Source organism: Vanessa cardui, chromosome 19, assembly GCF_905220365.1.
Source record: "Vanessa cardui chromosome 19, ilVanCard2.1, whole genome shotgun sequence".
In the NCBI taxonomy this organism is placed as follows: domain Eukaryota; kingdom Metazoa; phylum Arthropoda; class Insecta; order Lepidoptera; family Nymphalidae; genus Vanessa; species Vanessa cardui.
This window is the reverse complement of record NC_061141.1, coordinates 4,550,166-4,570,012: the sequence shown is the minus strand read 5'-3', so window position 1 is coordinate 4,570,012 and position 19,847 is coordinate 4,550,166. Positions and strand designations below refer to the sequence as shown.

Below are 19,847 nucleotides of genomic sequence, written 5' to 3'. Positions count from 1 at the left end.
TTTTGGACTTTTATGCAGACAGTTTTCGAATTTAAAACTGACGTAAGACAATCGCTAATGTCAGGAGCGAAATTGCGGGTCGATGTAGGTGTTCCTTGAGCAGCAAAAATTTCCCCTACTTCCTGTATTTTTCCGTAATTTGCATGCAAGATTTAACTAATTTATATGCTAATCCCGTATTTTATATGTCAAATTCCATTACGATTCAGCTGTTTATTCTTGATAGTTAACAAACATAGAGCAGTACTTTCGTAATTATAATATTAATAGTCTGAAGATAGCATTTTATAGGTCATAGATAGATGTGACTTCTACACAAGGATACGAAATTAACGGTTGTTACGTCTATGGCGGATCGAATTAAGCCACGAAGATAGAAGATGATACTTCGATACTAATTTATTTATTGTCAAACAATATCTACAACTAAATTTCGATTGACAAAAGTTGCATGGGACACATTATACACTGAAAACTTCTGATACAACTTTTATTTATAATTGCTTAGCAGCTTTTGCAATTAAGGAACACAAAAAATCTCCTCATTTAGTACACATATTATAGACGTTTTTTATTAACATTATAATTAATAACATCAAATGCTTAAATATATACACATATGACATAAAACTAGTTACTGTATAAATCTTGACCGCGTGGAATGGTGGCAAGAATGCTAGCAGCATTTCCCCGTTGAATCGCAATTCCGATCCTCTGGGCAAAAAAAGAACCAGCCCTCCTGTCACCAGTGGAGGCAATGAGGCGAGGTGTTATTATATCTGTACTAATATTATAAATACGTTAGTAACTCTGACTGTCTGAGTGTTACGTTTTCACGGCTAAATCCGTGAACCAAATTTGATATAATTTGCTATTATGCAATATTGAACCCTAAGGACAAACATAGCTTGCTGCAGAGCAAATTTTCATACAATTCGGCCTAGAAAGAGCAACAGATAGATAGACAGATAGACAAAAGTTTCAAACTTACAATATTAGTATTGAATAGTAAATGAGTGATTTGCACGTTAACTGCAATTTTGTGGCTGTAGATCATGTTGTTATTATAGTAATATAATAATAGGATATGTACAGTCGGGGTAAGAAAAGGTTCGTCACCTTAAGATCTATTTTAGAGTGCTCAGTATGAGCGATAATCTGTTTTATCGATCGAAAATGACATCTTGTGTCGCAATAATTTAAAGTTTAGATTCAAAAGGTACTAAGAGTTCAAGACTTGATAAAGGAATGAATTTGAAATCTGACGAAGATTTTCTTAATCTGACTGTACCTTATTTTTTTTTTTTCATATAAGACCAGTAAGAGTCTTAGTAGCTAAGAAGTAAGATCCTTAAACAAACTCTACAGCGTATACAAATGTCACCTGTCAGATGATTTTAACAAAAATCAATATATACTTTATTCAAATAGAATTTTACATGGATTTTCGAATCGTCATTTAACAAACTATATTAAGTGAAGCTACGACAGGTTGGGAATTTTATACTGACATGAACCGACAAGAAACTCAGTACAAAATATAGTTATATGTTTTCGTTGAACCAGATCCAAATCTTTTAATATTCAACAACAGCGTAATCGTAATAACAACGTGAACTTCGGTGACATATGAAAATGCGTGCTGACTCACTAACGTACGTAGGAACTGGGTAATATAAGTTTTTATACGAGGCGACAGCGAGACGGTACCGACACGATAAATATGAACGACAATATCAGACAGAGTCGAGATGGCCAGGTGGTTTTAACGCTTGGTTCAAACCCAAACAAGCACCACTAAATCTCCATGTGCTTAATTTGTGTTTATGATTCACCTCGTGCTCGGCGGTGACGGAAAACATCGTGAGGAAACCTGCATGTGTCTAAATTCAATTAAATTCGGCAAAATGTGTAGCCATCAACCCGCATTGGAGCGGCGTGGTGAAAGGTGCAAAAGGAAAGAGAGGCCTTAGCTCAGCAGTGAGAAATTTTCAGGCTGTTAATGTTATATCAGGAAAAATATCCTTTATTCTAATCATTATCAACGGCATTAAGCGTCTATTTCGCTGGCCCTTATCTGATTTTTGGTTAAACACAATACGTTATCTACGTGGAAGATCTTGGCACTCCATACTTTTTCTCTTTGTGGGTTAATTAATATTGAAAAAACCAACGTATCAGCTGAACCAGCATATGATTAGGTCAGAGGCTAATTCAATTGTTGAATACAATTAACTATATTTCCGTTAACTCTTACAACATCTATGCATTGAAATGGATTGGCTACATTCGACTTTGACGACATTATATACTAGTTTTAATAGGAATTATTAATAAGCAACATTAATAGCTTACCACTATCGTTATTCAATTTTTAATACTGGCAATAATAGTAGTACATCGAAAAATATTTAAAAAGTAATTGTTTATTTATTTTCAATGAAAATTAAGAAACCCTTTGTATTGTTTTAAGAATATATTATTTCAAATTACACGAATAAGTTAAGAAACCGATGAGGTGCGTTCTCATTAATTATACAGTTCTGAATAATATTATAAGGACTAGGAACAACGTATTTCTTCGTTTTTTTGACACTTAACTATTAAATCAACTTTGACATTACTAATAGAAAACGATACATTTCAATAAAGACAGCCTTATTACTTACAAATGATATCACATTCGATTTAAATAAGACATCTTAATTATATAATTATATAACATTTTTGAGACGTTAATTACAATCGTGTAATGTGAAAACTGTATTATTCGCGAACCGATACGCGGTGTACACCATTCCTAATATCACGCAATCGTACCGTGAAATAAATATAACAAGCAATTACAGACGTTATACGTTTACATTACGGTTCGTATTTGTGTAAATAAGAATGGCATTTTATTATTAGCAGCATCGTAAAGTATAGACGTTTTCATTTGTTATTGTGAACGCAAACAATTCAATTAAAACGGTAGGGAGCGATAAGTCGTTACTGTAGACAGACCTTCAATGTTTGATAGTAACGTTTATTTTATAGTATAACTTATAGAGTATTTTCTTATATTTGGTAGGTATTAGTGCAGGATGATCTGGGCTATATATATACTATATTGACGACCTCCATGGTCGGGTGGTGTGTACACCGGTTTTCATGGGTACGCCACTCTGAGGTCCCGGGTTCGATTCCTGGCCGAGACGATGTGCATTACCATTAGTTTTCTATGTTGTCTTGGGTCTGAGTGTTTGTAGTACCGTCGTTACTTCTGATTTCCATAACAAAAGTGCTCCAGCTACTTACATTGGTATCAGAGTAATATATGCGATGTTGTCTCATATTTATTATTATATTATATCTATCATCATCCCATTTTCCACTCTATCCTAATATAAATATATTATTATAAATGTGAAAGTAACTGTCTGTCTATCCGTCCTTCATTCACTACCAAACGAACGAACAGAATTTGATGAAATTTGGTATGAAGCAAACCTAAACTTCAAAGAAAAACATAAGCTACTTTTTTGCCTAACACATGACGCGAACGAAGCCTCAGGCAACAACTAGTATTACACTAGATTACAAGCGAGTACAACCACCTCTTTCCACGAGGACTATTTCATTGACCCGTCCTAAATTGAACATAAATTAATTTAAAAACACGCCTACGAATATACCACAACTAATATGAGTTGGTTTTGTCGAGTTAAATACAAACAAATATAAAATAATTGAGTCAGTGTGGGCCACGTCTTTCACGGATGGCGAACTCCAACTAGAGTCAAGATCTACTAATGTTTAGTGAATAAGAAAAAAATGTATAGGTGTGACACCTAACTAAGTAAAACTAAAAAGTGCATAAGGCACGGGTAACTGTAAAAGCGAAGAAGTTACATATATATATATATAAAGTACAAATAAATGAAACTATATACTAAGTATTTTAGTATTATGTAAATTTGCTCAGAATTTCAAAATCCAATACTATTACTGTATAGCTAAGTCGGTCCGAAGTTTTTGGTTTTGTTTCTACGTGCATGTGTGTGTAAGAAGTCGATTTTGCAAAGTATTCGTTAGGAATATATATTTATTTCGTTCTTAACTCAAAATTAGTAAAGTTCTTCAATTTGGGGGCGGGACCGGTAGTCTTCGCGATGGTGATTTATAGTGTTTACATTCAGGTAGCATTGGCACAAATCCCCGTAATATTTAATGGATTATTTAAAATTAGAACCATCACTTTGACTTATTGAAACACTTTGAAATACCAAAAATTATTCAGTTATATTTAAACGCGACAAAAATTTGTTGATTGCGAAGCATTATACGAAATAAGGTGAAATAAGTTTTTATTTGACCGACTATTCATGACGACTTAAATTAGATTACTTGTTCTTGTCATAATTTTTTTTTTTTATGTGAGGCTATTAAATAAGGGCAAACGTTACAAAATATAACTGATACCAAAAATATGAAAACATTTTCTTTGTAATGAATTCTTCTTTTGAAATGATATACTTATACATATTTAATTACAATGAAAAATATCGGAAAAATTCTCTAAAGAATAGAATAATTGTAAATATTTCTACGTTTGGATGTGCGTCAAGCCATCGTGCCCAAATAGTTGAACGAATTCGAAAATAAATTTGGCATAGAAGACGATTATATCATGTATGACACTACAGTTTCTATTTAATTACTTTTTATTACAAAAACGTCAGAGATTCAATTCAATGTTGATTCTTATTTAAAATAATTATTAATATTGTTGGGCAAATACGTCACATTAATATGGTTGCACTGGACTGACATTATAAGAATACATTTCTTTTTTAAAAACGCCAGAATGGGGCGTCTATTGTTGAAAATAACCCAAAGGGATATCTATTATCCCGAAGTAATATTTTTTATGGTATAGCTTGGCGGACGAGCATATGGGCCACCTAATGGTAAGTGACACCATCACTCATAGACAATGACGCTGTTAAAAATATTAACTATTCTTTATATCGTCAATGTGCCACCAACCTTGGGAACTAAGATGTTATGTCCCTTGTGCCAGTAGTTACACTGGCTCACTCACCCTTCAAACCGGAACACAACAATACTGAGTACTGTTGTTTGGCGGTAGAATAACTGATGAGTAGGTAGTATCTACCCAGACGGGCTAGCACAAAGCCCTACCACCAAGTAGCCAATATACCATATTTACATGTTTCATTGGTTATAGTACTCATATGATATGAGAGGCTACGATGTTATAACTTTTGCTTAATTTTATTTTTATACCTATACTAGCTGTTACCCGCGGCTTTGCTTGCAAAGAAAATGAATATATTTACAAACTAACTTAAAATATTACGTTGATGATTGATATACGAAAAGATCTTACGCCTTTGTTTCCAAAAAAGTAGCCTATGTCCTTTCTCAGTCTCTAGATTATTTGTGTACCAAATTTCGCGTGAAAACCAGAAAGGCAGACAGAGTTACTTTCGCATTTATAATATTAATATGAATTCATATAAAAACAAAGCTAAATGCAAGTCAAAGTAAATTATCTATCTTTGCCAATGTACTAAGATATATTCTCTAAAAATTAACTATCAATAAAACTTGAAGCAAACCTTAAATACGTACGAGGGTGGTATTTCTTAGGCTAAATTTAGATTATCAATTGCAGCCCAGCTCAGTTAACCGATGACCAATAAAGTTAATTAAAAGTACAGTTTAAAATTGTTCTCGACTCAAAATAGAATCGGTAACAGTAGCTGTTGGTCTCGATTTATAAATCTTGTGCATTATCAATATCAAGTTGTTTAATTTTTAATTATTTTTGTATTAAAACCGACTTAATGATACGAAAATGTATACACAAAAATGAATACAATACTGATAAAAACAGATAAAGAATTTTCTATACGGCATAAACATTATTGTTTCAAATAATCTTGTGTATAATATCTGATACATATAGATAACAAATAGGTAATTTAATAAAAAAAAATACAGATATGTACTTAATAAAATAATTAGTAATATACTGATGTATGAGATAATTTTTAGTAATTACTATCAACCCACCCCGGCTTCGCACGGGTGCAATGCTGATACTAAATATAGTACAGAATTTTTCTTGTTTCTTTACTATTATCCATGTATTATATACAAAAACCTTCTCGAATCTCTATCTAATTTGAAGATCTAAGCATACATAGAGGCAGACAACGGTGAGCAACTTTATTTTATAATATGTAATGATTAAAGCCCACTGTATGAGAGCTCTCTGATCTTTTGTAGTTCTATAACCGAAGTACTAGACGCACTGCAGGATATCATCCAGCAAACCGAGCGCTTTGCCAAGAGTTTGATATCACGCAGAGCACGAGTTTTGAAATTCCATGCCGGCTTCTGTATTTCCGCCTTTGAGGTACTTATATGCTTTTAATAGGTTAACTCGTCCCATCGTCGACCACGTCTTAACGTAACCCTTTAGATTGCGGTCAAGATCAAAATAATATTTTATAAAAAAATATATATATATATGCATATATTTATGATTCACTTGAACGTATGTAATAATTTTGGTTCAGTGAGTATTAGAACATTATTTCTCTCTCTTCGAGAGACGGTGTGCTTAATTGGTGATTGTTGTTATTTTCTTTATTTCCTCACATCAAAAGTCAACCATTAAATAGACAGGATAAAGCCAGCCAATCTCAACCATTGGGTATCGCACTACTGGGTAGAGTACGCACAAACGCTGATCTTTTTTCGCACACTCACTCAGGTATAATAATAAAATAATTTGCATGTCTCATCTGCAATGTAGATGAAATATGCCACAATATGACATATGTATATATATGATGGGAAAAGCTCAAAATAGTCTCCTATTGAGGAGAGGAGGCGTTATCTCAACAGTAAGACCTTTACAAGCTGTTACTTTTCTATGTTCTAGAATGGATTTGTTTTTGCTGATAGTAGAATTGTCTTCAAGGCTACGAATAACAAATAGTGTGGTGAATGTTTAAATAAAAAAAGGTTCAAATAGAATCCAATCGTAATCGGACTAATACTGGATCTGAAGACAACCATAAATTATCTCTGACTTTTCAAGGAGAAAAGAATAGTGTTACTATTTTGATACAACATTTAAACTAATACGTACAACATAGATTTTCACGTCAATCTTTTAATTTCATAATTTTCTCGCATAATCTATTGCGTAAGTTATCAAGCTAAGCGGTAGTTCTCTTGAAGGGCAAACTGACATAATGTATGTTATTCACCTTTCACTGGGATTAAACTATTGCCTAACATTAACATCAAGTTACGATGCCCTTAAGTGGTTATGTTAGTGTTCCATTTAAGTTTTTATGTACTTGGCTTAGAATTTTATAATTATTAGGGCGACATTTGTTGGATAGTTGTACTTTACCGATATGTCTTTCAAAGGGTATTTATGTTTTTAAATTGGGTTATACGGAGTATTTTTTTTCCGTGCGATGTTTACTTAGTCAAAACGTAAACTAACACTTTTATTCTAATCATCGTTTAGAACTTATGTATGAAATTTACAGATGTTTTTTTTTTTAACTTACATGTACAGTCAGAGTAAGAAAACCTTCGCCAGTTTTCAGATTCATTCCTTTATCAAGTCTTAAACTCTTAGTACATTTTGAATCTAAACATCAAATCATTGCGATGCAATATGTCATTCTCGATCGGTAAAGAGAATTATCGCTCATACTTACACGAATAGATCTTAAGGTGCCGAACCTATTCTTACCCCGACTGTACATAATTTATTGTTTAAAAAAAGTTACTACGGAGTTTCTTGCCGATTTTCAGTAAACTTTAAATTTAATTAAAACCTCATTACATACTAATTCGTTCCTGATATAGCAATCCAATTGTCTGTATACTGAACTACAACGATAAGTATTTCGTTGCTAAGTTCACGAGTGCTTTAAGGTTTACATTTTGCACTACACAAAAGACTTCTATTCAAGGAAGAGAAGTACAGTTTTTGTAACTTATAAGGGGCAATTAATTTGAATAAAATAGGTCTTGTATACTAATTAGGTGCAAGTTTAATTGTACCCCAGGCAACTATCCGCCATGATAATAAATAAATATGAGACAACATCACATACATTACTCTGATCCCAATGTAAGTAGCTAAAGCACTTGTTTTATGGAAATCAGAAGTAACGACGGTACCACAAACACCCAGACCCAAGACAATATAGAAAACTAATGGTAATCTACATCGACTCGGAATCCGGGAATCGAACCCGGGACCTCAGAGTGGCGTACCCATGAAAACCGGTGTACACATCACTCGACCATGGAAGTTGTCATTATATTGGAGGGTAGTACATTTCAACATTTAGTTTAGAAGTTTGTGTCAAGGCGAAGCGTCTTTCTGACAAAAAAAGTATAAGATTATCGCTATACAGCATAACAATTGTTTAAAATTTCAATGTTCAGTAACAATTGAATGTTTGGAACAATGAGTAATTGTTACAAAATAATTATTCATTAAATCGAACACTGATTACGATCTCTGACTGAGCAAGGTCACGTGTGAAGTGATATGTGATAATGTACCTAATTATTAATAATAATTCTATGTTATTGTATAGTCATTGAACCTATAATTATAATCCTAATATACCTAAGTATAGTAACAGCCTGTAAATTTCCCACTACTGGGATAAGGCCTCCTCTTCCATTAAGGAGAGGGTTTGGAACATATTCCACTACGCTGTTCCAATGCGGGTTGGTGGAATGCAAATGTGGCAGGATTTTGATGAAATTAGACACATACAGGTTTTCTCACGATGTTTTCCTTCACCGCCACGAGAAATTAATCTCGTGGCGGTGAAGGAAAACATCGTGAGAAAACACATTAAGCACATATACATATTGGTGCTTTCCTGGGTTCGAACCCGCAATCATCGGTTAAGATGTACGCGTTCTAACCACTGGACCATCTCAGCTCAGCAGAAAAGTATACATTGTGATAATGTAACATTATATAAAATCGTTCTTATATCCCAAGTTAGACACCAAATTAATAAAACAAAAATATGTTTGAAAATGCAAACGTAAAAATAATGTATAATGAGGCGTTTTTTTTGTCAAGAATGTTTTCCAAAAATGAAGAAAAATATACGCAATTGATTGTGATAAATCCTTTTAAATAATTTTCCATTTAATCTGTGCATGATAACCGTTTAATAGATAATGAATTTACTTTTTTTTGTATGATGAATATAGCTATATCAAATTCTGTCAGATGAAAAGATAGGAAATCATAATATTTAAATTTATATTTTAAATAATCAAATATAAATGTTTTTGTACTATAAACATATTTTCACAAATATAGTAAAAAAAAATGGGGAAAAATCAATATCATAAAAAATAATTGAATTTTATTAATGATATTGCTTAGAAATATGTATACTGTTTGTTTTGGCAAGACAGTGGTGAGGTGCATTGTCTTTACTTTATTGTATAAAATAGAAGTAGTCAGAGAATAAAAAATAAAAACAAAAAACTTCAACTAAACGTTACAAAACGTTTTTTTTTTTCAATAAGATTCCCTTCTAGACGATGTTTCACATTTTACTATAAATCGCGTGCGTTGAATAAAAAGTGCATACACTTTTTATTCTTTTCAATTTGTGACATGAGAATAAAAAGCCCCTTCCATCTTATGCTAAGCTACTTTTTCTTACTTCTAACAAAAACTACTAGGAGTTTTTGTTAGAAGTACGATTATATGCTCTTATAAATTATCTATTTCCTGTGTCGTACACTCAAAAAATGTAATAAATAATTTTATATATTTTTAATAACTTGACCTCAATAAACTTTCATTGTATTTTCTAGATTATTTATTGACATATAATGCGATTAAAAAAACGAAAGTAGTACACTAATGACCAAAGCGTTAATAACCGATAGCGACTGCGTACGCCTATGCTACGTACCTACACGAGCAAAAACATTTACGACAAAAAAGTTTTTATATCATTACACAGTAAAAAACAAAGTCGCTTACCGCTGTCTGTCCCTATGTATGCTTAGATCTTTAATATTACACAACGGATTTTGATGCGTTTTTTTTTAATAGATAGAATGTACTACAGTAGGTATTATCTGTACATCTCAAAAAGATCTTCAATAAAGTCGAAGTGCGAAGTCGGGGCTAGTATTTAATAAAACGAATAAATATAGACTAGTTTATGTCGTCATTAAAATCAAAATTATTTGCAAAAGGTCATAAATCGTTAAAAATCCCATACTTGTTCCAAATTACACGTGAAGCAAAAACAAATAACTCGATGGCTTTTATTCCATCGCGCTGTGTGAAAAGGGCCTAAACTAAACAATGAAATATGTTTAACATTCACATCTAAAAATGGATTATCGTTTTTATGTAAAGGGCGTATACGACTGACGTCATAGGCATTCCATTTTTAAATAACCGCCTGTCACTGCATTAATGAAGTAAATAATGCTTGAATTTGTATACATATATTTTTAATCTGTGCGTTATGCATTGTTGTACAAAGAAAGTGGTTTTTCCGGACTCTCCCATAGTCTGTCTGATACGACCCCATTGCTGCAAAAGGTAATTGGTAGCTGCGGCTACCGGTTCTCTTGTCTGACTTTTAAAATTAAAGCCTTTAAGGCACGGTGGTAGTCATGTCCGATGACAATATTGTACTGATATCTTCACGAAAATTCGTAAATCAGCGTGTCAAATTGACGAATATATTAGGTCATATGATATTACAAGTTATTACGTTTGCGTAAAGATCATATTCACATCTATACATATAATAAAATTGGAGTGTCTGTTTGTAATATTAAGATAGCCCTTTTTTATTCAAGGCATATGTTTTTTTTACAATTTTTGTCTGCCTGTCTGATTTTGACGGGACTTTCACTGGCAGATAACTGATATAATAAGGAGTAACTTAGGCTAGAATATATTTCTTTTGTTAAATTAAAACGCGTACATGGCCGCGGGCACAGCTAGTAAGAAATAAATATTGATAATTTGGGTACGATCACATCCGAATTAAGTACATAGCGTACTTAATTCGGATGTGATCGGTTTTACGAATTTTGCCGATGCTACATCGAAGTTGTGTCGTACTACCAAGATAACAAAGTCGGGCCGTTTGTTTTAGTCATATTGTAGTGCGACCTATCCATATATTTAAATAAACTAATTTGTTTAAGCAATCGACAAAATTAATCAATTTTGAAGTTCTGTCTGTTTGGGACAACTCTCCAAGTTTCATGTAGCCAGTGATTTGATTCTGATACAGGGGTCAATAAACTTGAAGTGGAGAACAGGCGCAGTACGTATAATCGGAAGGAGAAACCTGCTAGGCGAGCCCACCTTACTTCACTATAGACGATTATAGTAAACACCAATAACAATATCATTAATTCGTTCTCAATTTCATATTGTAAAGCTAAATAACTAACTCCAGTTAATTATGTTTATCATTTAACATTCCGGATTCCGGTTATTAAATTATCATTCATAAAACTGTCAATCAATCAAAAATAAGTTTTACGAGATTTAAGAAAAAAATAACTTGAATGTCAAGGATTGTGGGTCAATTAAGTTTAATCCTTATTAAAAGAGTGGATCGCACGCGAATATTCACGTTCATTCAACAGATTTTTATAAATTTCGAAACCTATGATAAGGCTTTGTTTTGATTTGATGTAATTATAAAGTGATGACATCTGTTGACACGATTTTCATTTGTTTTTTTTTAACAGCCATGGCGCCGCTCTCTGAGGCCAAAAGCTTTTTTTTCCGTCCTAAAATTAATTATTTATTAAATTATAACAATTTAATAAACTGCATTCAAGAATCCTCTTTATTTTTCTACACATCTTTGGATGAAGCTCTTCGAAATAAGACTATAATCGATTTGTTATTTTCAAGCTTATCGTCCTATAATCACTGGGACAAAAATCGGCTTACGCTATTTATATATAAGATGTGAATTTTTTTGCAGATACTTCTGGCACTTATCACCTTTTCATTCATTTAACTAACGCTAAATCGACATCTTATTTTATTTACTTAGTATTGGTTTAATTGATGATTAAAGGTAGTGTAATCATTGACACAATGAACTTAGTATTCTGCCCCTTAGCAATATTTTTAATTTTTCGAATTATTGTTTACATTAAGAGAGCCTTCCCATGATATCGTATAAAACTGTCAAATTAAAATGACCACTATCAACTATCACTAACAGACATATGGTTGTTGTATATACTAATCATTTACAAACATCCGAATGTGTACTATAGCTACTTCTATTAGTATTCAGTGTATTACTATTCCGATTTAAAATTGCCTCATTAGTCTGGTGTCTAGCTTATAAGGTAGTAGTTTCCAAAGCCCTCCGTTCTGTGGGTCAGCGAATAAATATTTATTTGATTAGAAAGTTGGCAATGTATGCAAAAGGCTCGTCTTTGAGTTTTTACTCGTAGTCCTGCGTCTTAAAGCAGATCTGCGCCTTGCCATCATTATAGTTCATCGGAGTGAGATTATGAATAATGCACTTGTGTTTGGTCACGCACAATTATCTAGTTTCACTTGAGAATGGCCGCCGTGAGGTACTAGAGTCAGCTGGTAGGACATCATTGTTAGTATTAGTTTAAAAAGTTTTTATGTGGTAAAACATTAGAACCTCTTTGAAAATACCTTTTTAATTGTTTATCCCTCTAGCCTGACAGTTTGACAGTGCCACGACGCGCGATTTTGTTTAAAATCAGCCAGGATTATCTGACGAGGGAGGGGTATTAAATAATATGAAATTGTCAGTTAGTTTGTAGTTTTAAGTTGTTTTATTGTTATTAAAGATTGCCATAGTTGCTCGCTTACGCGGTTGGAAGAACGCCAAAGTCGCACAAGAGGATCGTTGACTTCGAAACGAGATATCGAAAATTTTGGTAAACAAAATTCTTTACATATATATTTATTTTATATATTTATAGTTGTTGTTTATTACTTTATAATAATAAATATTGGACAACATCACATACATTACTCTGATCCCGATGTAAGTAGCTAAAGCACTTGTGTTATGGAAACTCAGAAGTAACGACGTTACCACAAACACACAGACCCAAGACAACATAGAAAACTAATGAATTTTCTACAACGACTCGGCCGGGAATCTAACCCGGGACCTCGGAGTGGCGTACCCATGAAAACCGATGTAAACACTACTCGACCACGGAGGTAGTCATTACTTTCATACTTAAGAATAATTATTCTTAATTTATACTAATAATATAAAGACGTAAAATTTGCTTGTTTGTATATCTATGTAGCTAATGATTCAAATCTAAAAAATGTTTTCACTGATAAAAAGATACATTATTTAAAAGCGTTCCACTCAAAAACGCTTCGTAAATAAAGATGCAATGTGCAAAAAAGATTCGTTAAATAAACTGGGCGCTGTTAAATATGATACCTTACCCCTTATTTACTTAACCCCTTGGTAAATAATGCAACTACAACAAGTACGTAATTATATTGAAACGTTTCCAAAGTAGATTTAAACTGTTTTCTTCGTAAATTTTGTTAAGGTATAACATTAAAACCGGTCATAGTATTTCGAATTAGGTATAACCTTGTATGCTTTATTGAATCACCAATTTACCATAATTAACGTTAGATAATAATAATTATCATCATGTATATATATCTATACCAGAAATGTTATTACAAAACCTGTTTTACTAATTTAGAAATCACACATAGTACTCAGCACTTATCTGTCCGTTTCAATTATATTGTTATTAATTAACTCTTAAGAGAAAAGTTTTCCTGTATCGAATCTTAATAATAAAAACAGTTGCTTGGTTGGTAAACTAAAATCATAAGTCAAAAACCAATACAAGTTCCTGTAACTAACAAATAAACATGTTATTTGTTATTACTAGTTGTTGCCCGTAGTTTGTCTTGTCATCTAGTGTTAGGTATAAAATAGTGATCTATCTAGTCTTTCCTTGGGTTTGATTCCCGCTTAAACTAAATAACATCAAATTCGTTTCAGTAAAAGCTTAACAGACAGACAAACATATTTTCCCACTTATACTATTTGTAGATAAGTATAACATTATTTGTAATGGACTTTTATGTATCACATTTGTTTTGGCTATTAATTTCTGATATTCGTATATTAAAGAAAAAAAAAAAATTAAAAACCGAAGCAGTCTGTCTTATGTTACAACAATGTTTCAATTAACAATTTGAACGAAACGAGAGAAAGTTGAAAGAAAGAAAAATGTGTTAATTGTTAGCGTTATAACACATTGTGCTATTAATAGTAATTATATATATATTCGAAGTATTTTAATAAATATTTTAGTTTAATACGACCAGAAAAATGTAACAATTATTATAAATAATTAAGCACTTATTTATATAGAACAATGTGTAAATTATTTTTAGCTTATTTTATTGTAACCTCACCTTTTGTTTACCATTGTTATTTACCAAGACCTGACGCCCTGCCATGTCAGGGCATCCAACACCTAGGGGGGATTCCCGGGTTTAATGAGAGGAACCTACACAGACCGGCACAGAGCCCCACCGCCACTAAACCTACCAAAAAATGATAATTTTAGACTTTAATACATTGTAATGTAATTGAAGTCGCACATACGACCTTTTATTATTATATTTAAATAAAGTACATTGTCGTTTTATCTAAGACTTTATATGTGTTTTAAATTGTTAATTCTCCATATACACTCAAAACCTACATACGTGGTATATGATAAGTTCGGCTAATTTCCCATTCATCAAGGTCGTGAAACTGGTTGTTATCTTTTTCAGTATTATATATTCAATGTGGTTTTCTATTAATTGGCCAAGATATTCCATGTGGATGTTTACTTTTTTTTTAAATACTTTCCGGGTAGGCGGACGACTCCACGCCATCTGATGGTAAATAGTGGTGGCGTTCAAACGTGAATACAGCCAGTACAGTCAGGAAGTCTGAATAGTCTGGCCTCACCATGGGCCTACCTACTTAGATGCCTTTTCCCGCCTCAATTGAAGAGTCTCTAATCCAATACACTAAGTTATGTAATAACCTTAAACAAAAACCTCTTTAAACGACTAATTTGTTAGTGACATGATTATAGAATAAATATTAATTTGAATTAATACTGTTTAGAAGAAATACGTAAATAAAATATTTCCATTAACTTGGAAGCAGCTGACATAAAAAATAGGGATCAGAAATTTGAAGACAATGTCGTATTATTAATAAATGTACCTACTAAGCAAGGATTGATGAATCTTAATCACTAATCCAACTTTATACATTTCACCCCGACAAAATATTATTCTTGCAAACAGACACAGAAGTAGATAAAGTATACGTTATACATATAGATAAAGTCTTACGTCATCTGTTGAGCGATTCTGTAATAGAAAACTCGAAACTCACCGCAGAACACGTGCGTGAAATTTCAAAATGCGATATTGACTATAATAATCTAACACGTATCAAAATAGCGTATCACGATAAATCGATTGACAACATTTCACGAGTGAGATCCGAAATGAAATTTGACAGAATCGTACTGTATATTTTTTTGGACAGAAAAGTTTCTCTGTTTTTAATATAATCTATGTCACATCTATATTTCTATCGATTCTTCAAAGACGTATTGTTCGTATATTTGGTGTCGCTTAGAAGTTTTTTTTTAATTATTTACTTTTACTAATACATTTGAAAGTGTTCGCTACAAGTGACATACAGATGGATTAGAGTAGGGATGTACATTCGTACTGATTACTGATATTCCCGGTCGAAAACGGATCATTTTGTAAACTACGTCCTTATAGTAACATCAATAAATAACTATTTTAAATATAAATGACCTTCGAAAGACTTAATTATATTAAGGTTGAGGTTCGTAATAGATATTACGCATACAACCGTTCCTTGGGGTACAAGCTTGTTCGAACTAAATTTGATCAAATTCGTTTCAGTAATTTGACCGTTCAAGAGTAATTGGTAAACAGAGAGTTACTTTCACATTTTTAATATTAATATAGATATAGTGAATTTCACATGTATTTGATTAGTGATTTGTAACAGCTTGAGTCATTCTTTCAACAATGGACTTATGTATTACACAAACTTTGTTTATATTGTGACAAAGTTTGACTAATAAATTATATGACTTGTAATTATTACTAGATCGGACGATAGATAATTTTATAAATGCAACTTGTTTGATAGAAATACTACCACTTACGTAGTAAAACTTTAGGGCCGACCTTTAGTGCAACGATTATATAATTATGTAACGTTGATTCAAATGTTTGATTGAATTTTTTTTTCATTCAAATTTGTTGCCGTTGACTGTACTTTGTCTTGTCTTTCAAATTTAAAAAAAATCGATTTTTTTTGTTTCAATTTTATAGATGAAGATACTAATTTAAATATTATGAAATTATAATTTTCATCGTAATGCATATACTGTTTATTCTAGATGCATTCTTATACACATAAATAAATTCAATAAGATTAAATAATTTAAGATTTGTATAATTTACCGCATTGTAAATGATCTAACTAATTATGCTATAGCAACACTTGCTGCTTTCAAATTGTACAGTAGGCTAAATATATCGAAAATATATTTTAATTCTCACCTCTGATGTGTCTGTGTACAGCTCTCCATGTTCGTCCTCGTAAGTAATATTAATTTTAGCGACTGTGTATATATCGCCTCCAAATCTGTCGTCAGTCGGTCCATATCTGACAGACTCGAGCTCACTGCCCGGCGTGTGACATCCCACGATGCTGACAAACCAGCCGAGTGTTGCCAGTCTTGACCAGAAATCTCCTACGCGCATTTTAATAAACAAAATCGCACATTCGAAATTTGAAATTTAAAAAAAAAAAACACTACACTTGTAGTCACTCCGGCGATGTACTCCGATAAGCGCGCACGTCGTCGTTCGTACGTGATCCTTTACCGTATGAAACTAAAACGAAAGCAACTTTATCTTTCGCTATCGTTTAACGAAAACAGACGCAACGGATTTAGTTAAGAACGTGACGTGTTATCGTTATCACACGCGAAATATGAACAAAACCGGCTCGCAACAAAAATACAATTTTTGATGACTCCAGCTTGTTTTAATTGTTATATTGTGTATGCGAGAGTTATCGTCATAATATCATATGCGACGCAGCCTCCCGCATTTATCTTCGCTATATTATCAGATCATTAGTTTTGAAGTCGACTGCCGCTCCATACCCAGTGAGGTACTTTGCTGCTGCCGGTAACTGAAACAAAGAAAACGGACATTATATTAATTGCATAATCATTAGTAACACAATAAATTATTATAAAATATAAATATATTAATACGAGACTAATACGAGATTCTTTTTTCAAATTAAAAATAAACCGATTATCCCTAATCATTATATAGTGTTTCAATTCGTATTCCACAACGAAGCAGATCATTGGTGTATGACGCTCCACCGGCTTTGGTGCATAGTGGAATAATCTCTAAAAAATGCAGAAGGACATTACCAGACTACTTCTTTGCTTAATATACTCTTGTGTTTTTTCTTATTTATACTCGAACAACTCTATGTCGAATAACTCTATTTGATAAGCACACACTTGTATTTATCTGATACATACACTAAAATGTTAAAATTCTTAAAATGCTAAACTTCTTACGATGACACTTTCCCTTAACACCCTACGCCACTAAGAATTCTAAATTCATCAAATTAAATACATTTAATAAACTAGCATCGGTTTTAATAGACAAATCCAATAGCTTAAAATAAAGTCACTGAAGTTTTCAACCGGGAACTCCGCATCTCTATAGAACGACTGCGTTGTTGGTTTAGCTTAACAAGCTGCAGATTTTGGTCCTAGGTTCGAACCTCGTGTCGGGTCTAAGACATTCTAGGTAGCATTTGTTCAATCATAACAAAATCGATACCGAACTTTATTATACCGATAACTACGTTTTGTACTTTTAACCGTTCCCAAAGCCAAATTACGGTCGTTGCCAAAGACTAGGCGTCATAAGCGTCAGCCTCTTCAAAGAACATACACATCTTTCATTTGTTTTCTAAACATTCATTTGCAAATAAATAAAGGTTACAAAAATAATGCGTGGTTTAAAAATTTGAAAGATTTTTTTATGGTAAAGTTCGATGATATGAATACATATACAATACATAGCACAAAGATAAATTACATAACATATAAAACGGAACCGGACAGCAAATATTCTCCTGTATTCTAAATACTTGTTAATTATATTTGACGACCTCCATGGTCGAGTGGTGTGTACACCGGTTTTCATGGGTACGCCACTCTGAGGTCCCGGGTTCGATTCCCGGCAGAGTCGATGTAGATTACCATTAGTTTTCTATGTTGTCTTGGGTCTGGGTGTTTGTGGTACCGTCGTTAGTTCTGATTTCCATAACACAAGTGCTTCAGCTACTTACATTGAGATCAGAGTAATGTATGTGATGTTGTCTCATATTTATTTATTTATTTATTTATTTATTTATATTTGCCAGATACAAAATTGATTTAGGACGAAATTAGAGCAAGAACGCACAAATAATCATTAAAATTTCTTACATAAACAAAAACATAATCCACGAACATACTTGATATAGAGACAAATTAAGAACCTCCCCCTTTTTTAAAGTTGGTTATAACACGACAAAATCAACACAGCTGACATTAAGCATAATAGTAGTAAGTTGTATCTATCAGTAGTAAGCAGTACGTAGTTACTATGAGCATGTTTATGAGCTAAATACTATTAAGATAATCTCGCTAACTCGTACACAAATAATGACAATCGAAATTAAGTAACTCTGAAGTATACGGCTTTACATATAACATTTTATGTATGGGGTGATTGTAGTAAATAAAGGAATAGTAAATAAAAATAAGTTAAATGGTTGTGGGAGATAGCGTGCTTTAGGATGGATCTACATATGTGCAGCGATGGACGAACACAGGCTTATATATTTGACATTATACATTTCTATTAGTGTTTACATAACACCAGTATATCGGATATAATGTTATTTAAAACAATAAAAATTATACAAAAAGTAAAGCAACAGTTTGTTAATGCTCCACTGCTGTGCAATGGCCTTTTCTTCCTTTTGAAGAGAAGATTTTGGAACTTATTCCATTAAGTTCTCACCTCTCACCACGTGGGGGTTTCCTCACGATGATTTCCTTCACCATCAAGCAAGAGATAATTTTTTTTTTTAAATAGAACACCGTAAAAATGTATTAAAGTATCACAATAAAATAAACCATAAAATCTACGGGCAGATAAACTATAAGAAATATGTGAAAAAAAAAACTAGGTCATACGTAATATGTATGCGTATAGTCCATACCTAAATAAACCTAAGGTCGTTGACTTCCGGCCATCGACCGCGGTTCTATAAAAATTCTTAATAATATTGTGAATCATGAAACTGTGATAACGCCTCCGTTTACGACTAGCGATAACGAATGATTTTCAAATTTCAACTTAGATTTATTTTTAACAATTATATAGCTCATAAACGAAATAGTCTTGATCTATATCCAGAGTATATAATTACTTTTGTTATCGAAATGTATTTTGGTTACGACGGCTATTTATTTCGACGACAAAGACATATACTATAGAGCCGGCAAATATGTGTGCGTGCTATGCATATGTGCGTTACTATTTATTCGATTAAGACACAACGCAAAGTAAA

At 32.5% G+C, this 19,847-nt stretch overlaps 1 protein-coding gene across 4 annotated transcripts in view; it reads right to left on the bottom strand.

Moving 5' to 3' along the window:
* The window catches only part of LOC124538044 (protein goliath), a 93,183-nt gene that overhangs the window by 31,310 nt on the left and 42,026 nt on the right, over positions 1 to 19,847 (bottom strand). For all 4 annotated transcript variants that reach the window (XM_047115053.1, XM_047115056.1, XM_047115054.1 and 1 more), the window contains exon 2: positions 16,745 to 17,384. In XM_047115053.1, the coding sequence (XP_046971009.1) occupies positions 16,745 to 16,948 (204 nt within the window). In that variant the 5' untranslated portion in view covers positions 16,949 to 17,384. The remainder of the gene's footprint in view (positions 1 to 16,744; positions 17,385 to 19,847) is intronic.